This window comes from Cygnus atratus, chromosome Z (genome assembly GCF_013377495.2).
Source record: "Cygnus atratus isolate AKBS03 ecotype Queensland, Australia chromosome Z, CAtr_DNAZoo_HiC_assembly, whole genome shotgun sequence".
NCBI classification, from domain to species: domain Eukaryota; kingdom Metazoa; phylum Chordata; class Aves; order Anseriformes; family Anatidae; genus Cygnus; species Cygnus atratus.
The window spans coordinates 13,703,947-13,719,211 of NC_066396.1; the positions used below are offsets into that span (position 1 = coordinate 13,703,947).

Consider the following 15,265-nt stretch of genomic DNA (forward strand, 5'->3'; position numbering starts at 1 on the left):
CATGCACAAATTATACTGCAGGAATCTTTATTTCCCAAATTGCAGTTCAGTGGTGTTCAAAATCTTGGGCTCTAGAAGAATCCATAGCTATATTGCTTGTGCTTTTTATTGGTACTGTGTGTGAGCCCTGGTTGGTGATGTAGACCGTCTTAAGTTCTGTGAGGTCATCCAAGTAAAAGGAGATAGTGGAGGGACACTTGTACAGATGGAGAAAAAATAAAAAAATAAAAAAATAAGAGAGCTTTGTTTTGGGCAGAGTAATTAAACATGGCAGGTAGGTCTCCATGGTGAGAAACAGGATGAGATTTTTAGCTTGAACAGAAAGATGCAGATGGAGAGAAAGAGGCAAGAACATCGTCAGTGTAATAAGCACAGTAGTGACACTTACAGCTAGAGTTGCCCAGAGGGAGAAGAAACTCAGCAGATATGCAAGCCTTTCATTTAATAGTGCACCCTGAAGGGACAAGTAAAGGTGTGAGGGAACTACATCATATTTAGTACTTGTGGAGTCTTTTACAAACAACCAGTAGTTTCAATAGCTATTTTTTGATCTGGTATACAGTAACTTTCTTCTGCCTGACTTCAAGGCATCTTACATTCGTTAATAGATGAACTCTGGTATCTTAAGTCATTATGTTCTTTAATATGACCTCTGGAGGTCATGCTGTCCAACCTCCTGCTCAGTCTGGTCACCTAAAGCACACTGCCCAGGACCACATCCTTGTAGCTTTTGAATGTCTCCAAGGACTTTCAGCTTCTCTGGGCTTCCTGTTCCCATGCTCTGTCTCCCTCATGGTGAGGAACTGTTTCTTTATGTTGAGGAGGAGCCTCCTGTGTTCCAGTTTGTGCCCACTGCCTCTTGTCATGTCACTGGGCACTGCTGAAAAGAGCCTGGCTCCATCTTCTCTGCACTCTCCCTTCAGTTACTTGCATACACTGATAAGACTTTCGCTGAGCCTCCTTTTCTTCAGGGGTCCAAGCTCTCTCGGCCTTTCCTCATACGACAGATGTTCCAGTCCCATAATCATCTTAGGGGCCCTTGGCTGGACTCTCTCCTGTACTTCCACTAAGTGTACATCTCCTAAAGGAGGAGTGCTCAGCTATTTTACTGGGACAAGACAGAGGCTTGATTTCTTCCCTAGGGTAAGGAAAGGCAGTCTTGTTCTGGCTCAGGTGAACTGTCATGAAAGAGCTGTCGTGGAGACATGGGCAGATTATACAAACCTGTTAGGTTTCAATTGCACAGCAATTGCACTCATCACAGCATCATGCCAATTTGAGTTCTGTGGTAGGAAGAGTTTTAAAACTGTCATAGAAGAACCACGATTTACTTTGTTTGAGGCAACCATAACAACTTTGTCAAACTTTGGATTTATAAATCTTTAACTGAAAAATCAGATATCAGTATGTACGTATCAGTAGCTATCAGATATCAGTACATTCTTCTTTTTCACAAGCCTGTTATATCAGTAGCATGCTTGACTTATGGGTCAGGTCTTAAACATTACTTAGAACTTATATGAACTGTTGTCCAGACAATTTCGTCATGTATTTTGGCAAGGCCATTTACATACACAAAATAAAATCCCTTCAGAGCCTTGGTACATGGTGCTTCAGGTAGCAGGGTGGTGAAGGTATAGGTAAGGCTGACCAGAAATGGGCAGTTAAGATTCCATACTGCAGAGGAGCAACATTACAGTCAATTTCTTACTGTAAGTGGGATTTTAATAGCCTTTAAGTTGTTTTGATGGTGAAAGTCTGTAGAATGTGGGGAGATGAAGTGTGTCTTGTTGTACTTTCCCAAAAGGACATAAGATACACTGATTTCCAGGTAATTTTGTGGCTCACTTCATTGCTTTGGTTCCCTGCTTGGCTCCCTGCCTGTTCAGTACTTGTCAGTGAATCTAGCAATATTTCTGTTTTCTGGTGAGACCTAGATTTGCTACTCCTTCATCATTTAGGCAAGTGAAAATTGTTCCTAGGCCCTCAGCTTTGTTTACTCCATTCCAGACATCAACTCCTTATCACAGGTGCTGGGTTTCCTCATGTAGTGTAAAACCGATGGCCATTGTTTTAATTTACTATTTGCCATTCAAAAGCAACTGTCAAGCAGCAGATATTTTTTAAGCACTGTGCCATAACCATGGCTAAACCAGAAATTTTACTTCTGCATGCGAAACATTTTTGCAGTTACCTTGCAGGAGACATTAATGCTGTCACATCCTGCTGTCATATAGTCACATATGTTTGTCGTTTTGCAGTAACCACGTATTAAGGCTGCAGTGAGAATTGACAGAGGAGGAAAATGCATGCGCATGGATGCGTACTTTCTTGAAAACTTTTTAGGACAACAACAGTCCTGTGTCTGAGACTTAGTGGTTGAAAAATGAGACCTTGAATTCTCATTCATATTTCATCTCTTCCAAGAATTGTTTTTGGTTTTGTTTTTGTATTTGCTTTCATTTTTCTAATTTTTGTGTAGTGGTGACAAAACAGATACCTAAAAAGAACAACCATGCATAAGCTCAAGGAGCCTTTCCTTTTCTGACAAGTAAAAGGACTTTAGTCTGACTTCTAATCTGTAGTTTATCTTGGGAATTAAACCCAGGCCCCCAAAGTCCATTTGCATTAACTAGTTCAATCTTCATTACATCACAGAGTAAAAATGAGTCTGGATTTTCTGCCCTAACATTTAGAGGTTTGCTGTGTGTTGGAATTTCACGAGATTTAGTCCCTGTTAGTGTACCGTGTTGTTGCTCTTCATTGGACTATAAAGAGAAGGATCAATATTCTGATAAAGTAGCTAGTAAACTGAGGGCATAATGAAACTAAAGAGCACACTCAAAATAATGGTGGGGGGCTATTGAGTAGATTCAGAAACCTTGTTTTAGCCTTCTGATGCCTTAAGATGAAAGATTATAACTGATTTTGATATTAAGAGCATTGGCCTTGATCCTCCTGTGTTCCAGTTTGTGCCCATTGCTCTCCATTGTATTCCTTTGCCTTTACTAATGACTCCCAAAAAAAGGGTAGTGTGGAAATTTTTAGTCTTTTGTAGCTTACCAACATCTGAAGGACTAAAGCATACATAAACCATTAATATTTTTGTGTCCTTTTTGTGCTCCTAGGATCCCTTATATTTCCTGTAACATACTTTAATATTTCCAAGGATTTGGCTCTTCAACGTCTGCTTGTGGAATGGGATGTTGACAAGTCAGCACATGATGCTGAACTAGCAATGTCTTTTGAAATACAAGTCCATCGAGCAGATGAAGCTACAGTGTGGACAGTAAGTGTTTTTTGTTGTTGTTGTTTTGTTGTTGTTTTTGTTTTAAAGATATATTAGATATTTACATTATAAAAGAAGCTAAAGGAAAATTGTATGCTCAGGTGCATATACAGATCTCTCTGCCTCATAGGTTTATGACTTACAAAGTAGTATCTCCAAAACTGTACTAGAAGTACCTCCATATTTCACTAGGTGACAGACTTGGTTTAATGTTATGTCCAGTTTTTGTGAAAACAAAATATTGTCTCAATTGAAGAGGTAATTTCCACCTGAGGAGAATGTAGATATGCCTTGTATATCTTTATTTAGAGGCTGTGGTGGGCAGACTTAGGAGATCTAATTCCCTTCCGAGGTGCAGGTCCCCTAAGCAGCCTCCCAGAAAAAATCTTTCTTTGCTCCTGAAGGCAGGCTTTTTTTTGTAGCATGATTACTGAATGTCACTGGGGACAAATTCAGAATGAGTCATGTGTTGCTGCAACTCCTCTCACCTTACAAACCAAACAGCATAGTTTCAATGTGTCTGAGGCCTTTTAAGAACTTGGCCCAGTACTTGGCCCTGTCAGCAATTACCTTATATTGAACTCTTCTGTTTAGGGAAGAAGGTAGTTATGTCTTCTTTGCGAAATCCCTGTCCTGGTAACTTTCTTCAACACCTGAAACACCCAACTTTTCTGAAGAGATGGAGATACCATCACCCAAATCATTATGGCTTAGGCCTGCTCTGGATTTTTTTCCGAAGCCTGTGACTTCAGTGTGAGAATTTTTGTCTCCCAAGAGAATTTCCTCTCCTTGGTTCTGGCAGAATCTTTTTGGAACTAAGTGCATGTCTTAGGGATGTTACAGCTTTTTAGGAGTCATCTGCTGATTGAACTACGGAATGAGATTAAATATGTTAAAACTTAGTAAAAACATGTTAAAACTTAGTAAAAACAGAAAACTGCTCCAACTCTTTCCAAACTGTTATTTTCGAGAAATTATATAGACTTGAGAAGGTCTTTTTATGCTGTCCATATTTTTATTTTTTATTTTATTTTATTTTATTTTTGAGTATCCTTCCAGCAAACTCTTGTTAACTTGTTAGAGGAAAGTTTTTTGAATCCAGGGACAGAGTTTGTAATGTTACTCATAATAAAGATGACGAGGAAAATAAACAGAATATTCTGAATGTCAGTGCAACACAGGAATGTATTTGCTTCTGTGTTTTTCTGAAGACTGTGTACCAATAAAGAAATCCTGAGAGTCTGCTCATACCAAAGTGCATACAGTCTGTCTAACTTTCAAAGTTAGACTGTACAACTGTCAACACTCTTCAACTGAAAAATTAAATTGTGTAGTGATTGCAGAGTTCTTCTCAAAGTGGCGCTATTATGAAAGTGCAGGTGTTGCTGATGGGAAACAGTGATGGGGAGCAGTTGTGTAGCTGTCAGGGTGAGTCAGGGCTCTGGTACAGTTCACTGGAGCAGCACAGATCTGTATGCTCAGAATCTGGTGTAGTTGCTCTAAGAAGTACTGAAATGTATGTTCTGTTCTGAAATGTATTTATAATTACAGGTGACTAATACAATTTTTGAGACATTTTTTTCCTGCCTCTTATGGGCTGTTATGCCAGCAAAGATTCATACTCAGGTTATCTTTTCATCTGTCTGTGTTACTACCTTGTGCCCTGGTTAGTTTGAATTGCGGTGCTCTGTGTTAGTGCAGCCCACTAATACACAGGTAGGACTTAGTAGGTATGTGCTGAGAGAAATTTGTAGGATATTTTCACTTAGAGCACAGCAGAACTTTTTTTTTCTCTTTGCCTGCATTTATATAATTCAATATAAAAGTGTTTGACAAGTTACAGAGTGTTTTGCTCTGATGATTTTTGAACTCCGTTTTACATATTAGGCCATCCTTCTTCTATTACCTTTGTGGAGCTCTTAACACTTTTGGATGTGTTCTTTCATGTTTCTTGCATATGTTTATTACAGCAAACATTTGGGAGGAATCAGCAGGTATTTCCCTACTCTGCCTGGCACTGATGGTCCTCAGACACTGTGCCTCAGAACTACAGTTAAATAATATCTGCATAATTCCTTACTGACCAGTGCAGATGCTTGCTGTAATTCAGAACCAGATATAGGTAATCCAGAGCATTGGACAAAGTGCACCTTCAGGCAGCAGCATGTGTGCAGAGTGAGGTAACAGCAGGCACATATAACCCACCGAAAGTCCCTGAGAGTGAATCTGTTTCTTGAGAAATGGGGCCTGACACACCACACGATTACATTGTTAGAACCAAGTGGTCTTGCCAATGTCTCCATCACTCCACCACTGCTAGTGCAGATTTGTAATCCATCACTTAGAGTGAGATCACAAGTATCAGGTGGGATTTCAGAGACTTATTTATCAAAACCATTTTCTTCATTTAAACCTTTTCTCTCTCTCGCACTCTTGGTCATACTTCCAGAGTATCTACATACTGCTGTGTTTTCAATAATTTGCCTTACTGGCCTCTCTTTATAGGATTTTCATAATGTGACACTTGATAAATCAGGAAAGCCTCTTCATTGGATATGGGATTCAGACTTACCTTTGGAGTGTATGTCACACTCAGTGAGAATCAGGAGTAAAGCAGAGGCGTCAAAAATCTGGAGTCAGTGGAGTCCATGGGAGACTGTCCTGGGTGAGCAGAACAAGACCTTGCAACATTGGCTTTATTTTTTCCAGTACAAAGCTAGATTTTAATTTGTGGATGACTTTAATAATAATGTCCAACTCAGGAGAGACAACATCGAAGCAAGAATGCATTTGAACTTTTTTATATCTAAGCACTAACCAACTCTATTTAGCCGGAAATAATATTAGTGTTTCAGCCCTTGTTCTAATTTGCAGACTACCTTCCTAAGCTAGTAGATCAAAAGTTTTAGGGCTTCTCTTGCTCACACATTAAAACAATACAGTACATTGAGCGGTATGGGAACTTGGATTTAAGAAGAATCTGTCCTGCTTTCTTGATGCAAGCTCTTGCGTAAGTCAGGGGCCCTGGCTCTAGCATAGCCTTTCACCAGGTCAGACACAACCCTGGTGGAGAGGAGAGGAGAAAGTGCATATCTGTGGCTACTTCAACAAATTCATCAGCATTTCCTTTATCTTGGAATCATACCTTTGATTAGTATTAAGGATGTAGAGAGAGGAGCAAGTCAGCTCCTTATGTCACTTGGAATGAGTTGTGAATTATATGAGAGTAAACAGGAAGTGCACCAATAATATAATCAAATGATGCTGAAAAAACAAAACAAAACACTTTTTTCAGATTATAACCTGTTTTATTAAAGCAGTTTGGTATGCAGAGAATTTGGGTTAAACAAAATTTGTAACTGTTTTAGAAAAAAAGATAAGTGATTTTGTAAAGAAACACTTCTTGTTTGCGTTAGCAAGGGTTTTTATTTATGGGAGAAGTTACTGGTAGTAGAAGCAACACAGGTCTGTATGCTTGGATTGTAGCCAACTAATTGCCCATCTCCTTCACATTTAATGGGAGATAAGACGCATTCTTTCTTACTAACCACAGTCTTGGAGACTTAATTTTTTTAATTGAAATTGGATAGGAATCAAAAAGACTATTTCCTTGTCAGAAGCAGATCCTGCATTAGAGACGTGTTTAGAGGTTTCTGAAAGGTGATTCTAGATTTCTTCAGCTTTTAGATCGGATCCTTGAGAGCAGATTTAACTGCAACCTATTCAACAGTGTGTGAGTCACTTAAATATTACTAAATTTTGCACCCAGCAGGGAGTCCGACACTGAAAGCCATAGAAATCTCATTCTAATCTGAGTATCCCCTTATCAGTTTGATTTGTTCAATGTTAGTTTAGCTTAGATGAGTTCTGTGTGAGGTTCAGAACATTTTCTTTTTTTTTTTTGTTCTGTTTTGTTTTGTTTTTCTAGTCCTCTGCTCAAAATCTGTGAAAGCAGGCATTTTGGCTGTAAGCATCATCCTGTTCATAGGTGCAGGAGCAGTGTTCATCTGTAAAGACAGTTCTTGAATAAACAATTTGTTTTCCCCATGTGAAAGGCTGTGAGACGGATTTAGGCCTCCCTTTGGTTGTTTGTTGTACTACATTATATGTGGATGGGTGTTAACAGAAATCTACATGTCTAATTGATCTCTGTATAGGAAAGAACGTGAAATAAAAGAACATGAATGGTAATATAACAGCAGATTCTCATGTAAATGGTCAGTTATGTGTTCTGGTTGAAGGCTGCTCCTGTAAGCAAATTTTGAAATGGTTTATTATGTGTTAATTTACAGGCCTGGATGCTTCAGATAGTTATGGACCAAAAATCTTTCCAGAAGAAAAAGTTATAGAGGAAGGCTTTGGCATCACTCTTTGTTGCATTGGAAGGAAAGGCCAAATCATAAAGGAATTCTTTCTGGATTCAGATGTTCATTATTTCAATAAAACAAACAGACAAGTTGGACTTCTCACTGTGAAAAATGTGACAGTTCGAGGAGCGTCTCGACATGTCAGTGTCTACTGTAAAGAGCCTTGCAGTGAAGAACCTTGCTATGCTCATGCACTTTTCTTTGTGGGTAGTAAGTGAAGGCTTTATTACAATTCTGTTTTCCTATTGCTATTAAGTCAAGAACGGCTGTAAGGGTTATGAGGAGAGAAACAAAAATAGCTAGCTGTAATTTGGCATTGTCCTGTTAGGGCTAGCTGAACTCTGTTTAATCTCTGACTTAAGGTATGCACACTTGCATGTAGAAGGCATTACAGAACAGAAGCCTTTGTTTTAAACATTTTTAGATTCATCACGTCAATCAATCCCAGTACAGCTCAATAATTTTTAAATATACTTACCCATTTTAAGTTCAGCTTCATTGTCCGTGCGCATGTGGTAAAATTTCAGCACAGTCCCCCTTTCCAAGACTGGTAGTAAGTTTTACAGATAAAAAACAATACAGATTCAATTAATTAAAGTATTAGTATAACAAAAAACAATAATATAGAGAAGTGTTTGGGTTGCAATTAATTTATGGTGTAGTCCTGATTTTTGCTGCAGAGTTGTCATTGAATAAGTATAATTGAATATAATTACAACATCTGTAGTAAACTAGGCTTTGTACACATCCATTATTTCTAGTTTGTTAACGTATAGAGAACATTGAAGGTTTTTGTCTTGACTGCTGTGCTGTTGGCTTTTTATCGTTATTCCCTCTGACTAGGACCACCTGACACACCTAGTGATTTTTCCTGCCAAACTCGAAACATGACAACAGTGACATGTACTTGGAGCCAAGGAAGAGACACCTACCTTTATGGACGTCATTCATCAAAACACACCTTGTTTGAAGAGTAAGTCTCCTCACTGTTATATTAACCCTAGCCTGTGTTGTACAAAACAGTCAGGTTCTTTCTGCCCTTTAAGATTTGTGGGAATATTTTTATCCATGTTGCAATTAGCTGCTTGCCTCTTTCCAACTCACTGATCAGCTTATTTAACAAAGCTTGAGTAATGCAGAATTAGACTACCTATAACAAAGTTGTTGCTCTGTTAGACCAGCTTCTGCTTGATAAGGCCTGCTGTAACAGCTCTTTTCGGTGAACTTGTTCAGATAGCTTTAAGCTATATGAAGATACCCTGCAAGCTGTATATGCCAATCTTAAGTATAGTGTAATTTATGGGGTGACACAGAATAAATAGCTAACAGATAAAGAGCTGGTAGGCTGAGTATTAATGTGTTCACAATCTGCTGACATTAACGCTTACTGAAATTGATGGTTCCGTGCTAGACCCCAGTTAGCCTGATTAGCCTCATTAGTTCTTTCTTTATGGATTTATAACTTCCCATGCTGGTGTTTCCTTTCTTGAATTCCTGAGCTGTCTCAACAATCCTACTTCTGTCTATAATTTTAACTTCTTTCTTCTTTTTAACTTTTTTTTTTTTTTTTTTTAAATCTCTCTGTAACTTTCTCACAGCTCTTTCTTAACAGTCTGGGTCGAAGTCAGTGGCGTATCAGACCTATGCATTGGCTCCTTGCCACAGAGGCATCTAAACCCCTAGGAGAGGAGGCAAGGCAAAGCGTTACAGAACGGGCTGCAGAGAAAAAAGATTAAAGAGAACTCATAAAACAGTACAGAAGGCTCATATCATCACCACAAGCTTTCAAAAAAAGATCCCAGAAGAAGGCAAATTATCATTGCACAGTACCTTCATGGTCTCTGCATCATTCTCTTCTGTGAGGATACAATGATGATTTAAAAATGGAAGGTTAGACGATGCACTGAAATTACTATTTCATTTAAAAGCATGACTGTGGACATGTGAAGGCTTTAATTCTCGGTAAACAGAGTCCTCAATTTAGAAAGCTGCAACCCCGTGATGAAATACCTAAACGCAATTTAGCTGTAACTTAAAAAGATAAACTTATTTAAAGAAAGCTTTCTTCTATCTGTAAGGATACCTATATTCATCTTAGTGTGGGCTAGGGGAAGGAACTGGGTAGCTTCCCATAGTCACATTTAGCATTGTTTTCTGAGATATTATGTTTTAGTTGGGCATCAATGATTTTGACATCTGTCTTGATTCTACGTTATGGAAAAATGTCTCTCTCTCTCTCCCCCTCCCCCTTTTCCACCTTCCCTTCTTTGATAGGTTTTCCCAAAACTTGGTTCCATGCACAGTAAGTTGTTCTGAGCAGTCCTCGCAGTGCTCATGTTCTTGGGATATAGGCCAACAGAGGATTTATAATATCACACTGACTGTTGTAAACGCACTGGGAAGGAAAACTGCCACGGAAGCTTTTGATGTAACTCACAGAAGTAAGGCCATTTCTATTTCTTTGTTGAAGGTCTTTGTTGAAGGCCTTGTCCTCCTTCTGATCTTAGTATCTGGACGCCAGTTTGAAGTAGAAGTCTTTTTGTTTTCTCAGGTTTTATTAGTTCTCTCTGTGCTGTAGTTTTCTGCTGTCTCTTCAGTTGCAGGTTATTCTCTGAGTAGTAACTACGGCTGTGGTTCCTTGTCCTGTACAACAGTGTGCCCCAGGTCCCTTAAGTTCTTGTCTATTCCTACCTAAAACACCTGGGTATTTCCTGCATCTCCAGTAGTCTTTCCTGTTCTCTTGAGTCCTCTTTGTGTCCTTTGGCCCCACCACATCCAACCCAGTGCTGCCATGGTCCTTTTGCCTCCTTGCCTGTGTGAAGAAGCAGGAGGCAATGTGCTCTGCCAGGTTCGGAAGCAGAGAGCCTGATGGGCCAGGAGGCTGCTGGTGTAATTGATGCGTTCTAGCAGTGCTTCCTTCCTCAGAGGCACTGATTTCAGTTTTGCAAGACACGTTTTTTCTCATGACTTCTACGAAACTATGTCCCCATCTGTTAAGTGTCTCTCAGACACGCAAGTTGATTATTTGATTGTTTGAGGAGGAAATGGAGTAGGAAGAAAGTGGAAGAGTATCCAGGCCCTGGATTATAGAATTTGACCGCATTTGCAATAAAATCTCTGACTGTTTCTTTTGTTCATGATGTTCTAAAATATCTCCAAGTCGGCACAAGGTGTTTATTATTATTATTATTAATAATAATAATATTATAATTATAATATAAATATAAATATAAATATAATAATAATAATAATAATAATAATTTTTATTTTTTAACTGGTATAACTTGTATAACATTTACAAAGTCACAGAACATTTTAGATTGGAAGGGACCTCTGGAGGTCATCTTGTCCAACCCTCGTGTTCAAGCCGGGCCACCTATAGAACAGGCTGCCCAGGACCTTAGGAATTATATTTTAATTCTGAAATTAATTTTTACTAATTTATATCTGCTTTTCCTAGACTGGCAGAGAAATTTTAGACTGTATTTCATATTTGCTTTTATTGCTCAGCTGAAATACCTTAAAATACATTTGTGTATATTGTGATTTACAAGAGCTAACACAGACTTTCTATTGGCAGTTTATCCCCTACCACCTTTCCAGCTGTGGGAAGAGTGCACGGATACAGAAATCAAGTTACATTGGAACCATCAGAATAAAGGAATTGAACTCTTTTGTCAGACTGAAGTGCTCCAGCCCAATGGGAAAGCAGAACTGGTATGAAAACTGCATTTCATACACCAAAACATAGCAAGAATCTATTTGACTTGAAATACAAAAATAATTCCTCAGCAATATGAGTACACTGTAAATCTTATGAGCATGCTAATGTGTCTGTTTTCTGGATTTGTTTGCTTCCAAGCTTGATGCGCATTGTGTGGCCCACATGGCCAGCTGTTGCTGGCACTAGTTCATACTTCCAACACTGCCTAAGCTGCTGCCTGAAGTGTGTGGTGTGGCTGGTCTGCATACATGGCTCTGTCCTCTGCCGAATGTCCTCTAACTCCGAGATCTGCTGGAGTAGATGGAAACAATTATAGGCTGTATAATTGCTGTCGTTATGACTACTGCAGATCTTTTTTTTTTTTTTTTTTTTTTTTTTGCTGTGTTTTTATAACTGATGTCATCTTACACACACAAATGGTAGAGAGGTGTCTTCAAGGACCACACTTGTTTGATATTAGTCCAGGAGCTTTCTCTGTACTATTGGCTGCACTTAATGGTAGTGTGTATGATTTCTAGTGAGGAAACCCCAGAACAGGTTTTCTTCACATTCTCTTCAACCTCCTTGAAAATTGTTTCAGTAGGCTCCTCATCTTGTTCCACCTCTTTTACAAACAATGCAGTTGACTGACTTTTTGCATGTGTACTGTGGTTTCTTTGTAGCCTTTTTCTTATGAGGGCAGCTTGCCTTTAGCATATTAAAGGGCATTATGAAGATCAGGAACAACCTGTGCTCTGTCTTAAGTATTGCCTAAGAGCTGTTAGATCAAATCATTGCTGCAGATGGTCATTGAAGGAGACAGTTTGGATGAGAGGCTTAAAAGCATGCTCACTTCTTGACTCTTACTGGAACTCACCCTGTTTCTTAGGAGAGAGCAAGCAAAAGGGTGGGAGAAATGGAAAGAAAGGTAGCTGTGCATATGTCAAGAGCAGCATCCTACTTAAATAAGCTGAGTAAGAGACCCAGATAAGATGAGAACAAAGTCTCAGTAAATTCCCTCGGCTTTAATGTAAACAGTATTAATTTGACTAGTGGTGAATGCCTCGTACTCAGATGGTTACATACAGCCAGCTTTCAGAACTCTTTCTGGATCTCCCAGTCTTTGGATCTCATGTATATCTTTTTCTTTCCCTTCCTTCTTGTTTTTTTTTTTTTTTAAACTGTTGTTCCTCTGTTATCTTCTCCAAGTCTAGATTTAATGGCTATTGTAGTATCTAGAGGTAGAACTAGTTTTTCAAACAAAAGCCTGTTGCTTATGAAGCCAAAATGAGCTGTTCTGTTTTGCAGTACAATGGTACTGTGCAGCTACATCATACCAGCATCACCCTGGGTGGACTGCAGCCATACACTAAATACACAGCTAGAGTACGTTGTGGGGCAGCAAAGAACTTCTGGAGATGGAGTGAATGGAGCAAAACCCAGACCATCAGAACAAAGGAAGCAGGTATGTCTGTTGTATTGAGAAGGGAAGCTTGAAAGATGTTCTTCATTTGGGACTTGTTTGTTATTTTCTACTATTCTGCTGTGTTGCTAAAGCAGAGGCCACTGCATACATGAGAGTAGAAGCACACTAAGCAAACTTTAAAAAGGTGGCATTGTAAACAACTCTCATCGTATGCACTGGACTTTGCCATTTCATCCACTGTAGACAGGGGGAAATCCAGATGACTGGGAGGATGGCTGGATTGAGTAACAGTGTTCTGTGAGGGCTAGAGGAACGGTACAGTGATGGGAACAAATATCTGGGAACTGAAAGCAAAGAACGTTTTTTTTTAGGAAGATGAACCACACATGCATTCAGGAAAAAAAAAGATTTGAAGACAACAAGAAGTTAAAGGATAATGTTTTGGCAAGACCTGAGAGTGATTGGGAAAGAGAGGTTTTGGGGGCTGAATCTGTTCAAATGGGAGTAAACAATTAAATATCATCTCTGCACCTAGAACATCTTTGTTTTGCTGTATTTATTCCAGCTCCATCAGGGAAAGTGGACATCTGGAGAGAAATTACACCAGTTCTGAGGGGGCGGAACGTGACCTTGTTCTGGAAGGTATGACATGGGTACAGAAATGGAAATAAAACTCTTAATAAATGGGTTGGAAACTTCTCCCATGGACTTCAACAAGTCTATGTGCACTTAATAGCAATTCAGTATGGAAGTGTCATCCAAGACAAATATTACTTATAACCTATTTCAGGATGTTTTTAGCTGTATGATGGTGTGCTTTCTTGTCATTTCAGGCATGTATACTTCTGTTTTACCAAGCATTATAACATGATAAATCATATTACTGATACTGCATTTCCATTTCAACCAGTATGTGTTATGCCTATATGCAAACAAGTGTCTATATTGTTGCAGAAATAATACACTAAAGTAGTTACTTAGAGTTCTAATTGTTCCTCTCATTTTTTTTCAGCAAAATTTGCTACATAATTTGAGTCTACTCACATATTTTTTTCCCTAGCAAGAACCAGGATTTCGAGCAAATGGAAGAAGTATTTCATATGAAATAACCTGGGAAAAAATAGAAGACAGATCTAAACCTGAATGCATCTCCCTCTCATCGGCCTATAATAGCACAAGGATTTTCATTGATAACCATCCCTACAGAATCACTATCATGGCAAAGAACAATGTTAATTATTCACTTCCTTCAATACTGATCATCCCTGGAGCTACAGTTAACAGTAGGAGTATTTTCAGCTAAACCTAGATTTCCATTATCAGAGTTTTATGTGCACTTGTTATAAGTGAAGTGGTAATTCATCGTCTTGGGGGAATAAATTAACCAGGCCTGATAACTGAAATCACTGCTATCTGGAAATTATTACTGTATTTTGGCCTGTATGGTGGTAACTGTGTTCATATTAAGCTTAAGTGCTTTGATCCATCCCTCACAACAGAAAGTCTGTTTTCCACAGAGAGTCTCTGCAGAGCAAAGTGTGGTTAGCCTTCAGCTACGTCTCACACCTTCAGGAAGGACCCCGAAGGAGCAGCCTTCCTTGCAGGGAAATTTGTGCATGCGATTAGCCTCTTGTGACTGCCATTTATGACTCCAGGTTTATGCAGCTGAGTTCTTTTTCTGATAATAATAATTACTGGATGATTTTTGAGAAGTCATTTTTCATTATATGAAGGGATCAGCTTTCAGCAGGTGAAAGAGCCTAAATGTCTGATCAAGAAGGAGCACAACGCTTTTATTATTACTACAACTGCTTAACACGGAAACTATATTGACCTTCATTTCTGCAGGTCTCCTGCAGGAAAGTAAGAAAAACTCTGTTTTGTTTATTCCTAGGCATTGAAAAAATGCTCAATGGTTCAGAGCTTAAAGAAGAGAAGGTTAATGGTACAGAGGATGGCATTTTGATTTCCTGGGAGCCCAGACTTATGTATGACAGTTACGTTATTGATTGGTGTAACTTTCTGATGTCACAGCATTGTGATTTGCAATGGGAGAGATTTGGGCCCAACACTTCCAGTGCTCTAATCAACTCAGGTGAAAGCAGAATATTTTTTCTTTCTGATGCCTGTGGAGCAATTCTTTTATGCTGTAGATTTTATTTGAATTTAGGAAACCTGTGGAATATTGAAGTCTGTGCAGTGCAGGTGCAGTTCTGTAATTGCATGTGACATCATGTTTTGCCCCGCAGCTGAAATAAACACCATAAATGTGTCAGCACCACTGAGCCCTGGAAATCAGAACAATATTTTAGCAAATCTCTTCTGAGTAGCTTGAAGTAACGTCTTGAAGGGGCATGGTGGTGTTGATGAAGGAGTTCAAAATCTGTTTCAGCAGAAGAGAGACAAAATGGAGCTCTGCCTTATCTATAAGATGGGTGAGAAGTTTAGACTCGGGCAAGATAACACCCACTACACAGTGA

At 39.0% G+C, this 15,265-nt stretch overlaps 1 protein-coding gene across 21 annotated transcripts in view; it reads left to right on the top strand.

The window, feature by feature from the left end:
- LOC118256622 (oncostatin-M-specific receptor subunit beta) overlaps positions 1–15,265 on the top strand; it is a 33,513-nt gene that overhangs the window by 10,311 nt on the left and 7,937 nt on the right. For all 21 annotated transcript variants that reach the window (XM_035563726.2, XM_035563730.2, XM_050716307.1 and 18 more), the window contains 10 exons: positions 3,129–3,289; positions 5,795–5,954; positions 7,582–7,866; positions 8,500–8,629; positions 9,931–10,097; positions 11,237–11,373; positions 12,668–12,824; positions 13,351–13,427; positions 13,846–14,068; positions 14,680–14,880. In XM_035563726.2, coding sequence (XP_035419619.1) covers positions 3,129–3,289; positions 5,795–5,954; positions 7,582–7,866; positions 8,500–8,629; positions 9,931–10,097; positions 11,237–11,373; positions 12,668–12,824; positions 13,351–13,427; positions 13,846–14,068; positions 14,680–14,880 — 1,698 coding nt within the window. The remainder of the gene's footprint in view (positions 1–3,128; positions 3,290–5,794; positions 5,955–7,581; positions 7,867–8,499; positions 8,630–9,930; positions 10,098–11,236; positions 11,374–12,667; positions 12,825–13,350; positions 13,428–13,845; positions 14,069–14,679; positions 14,881–15,265) is intronic.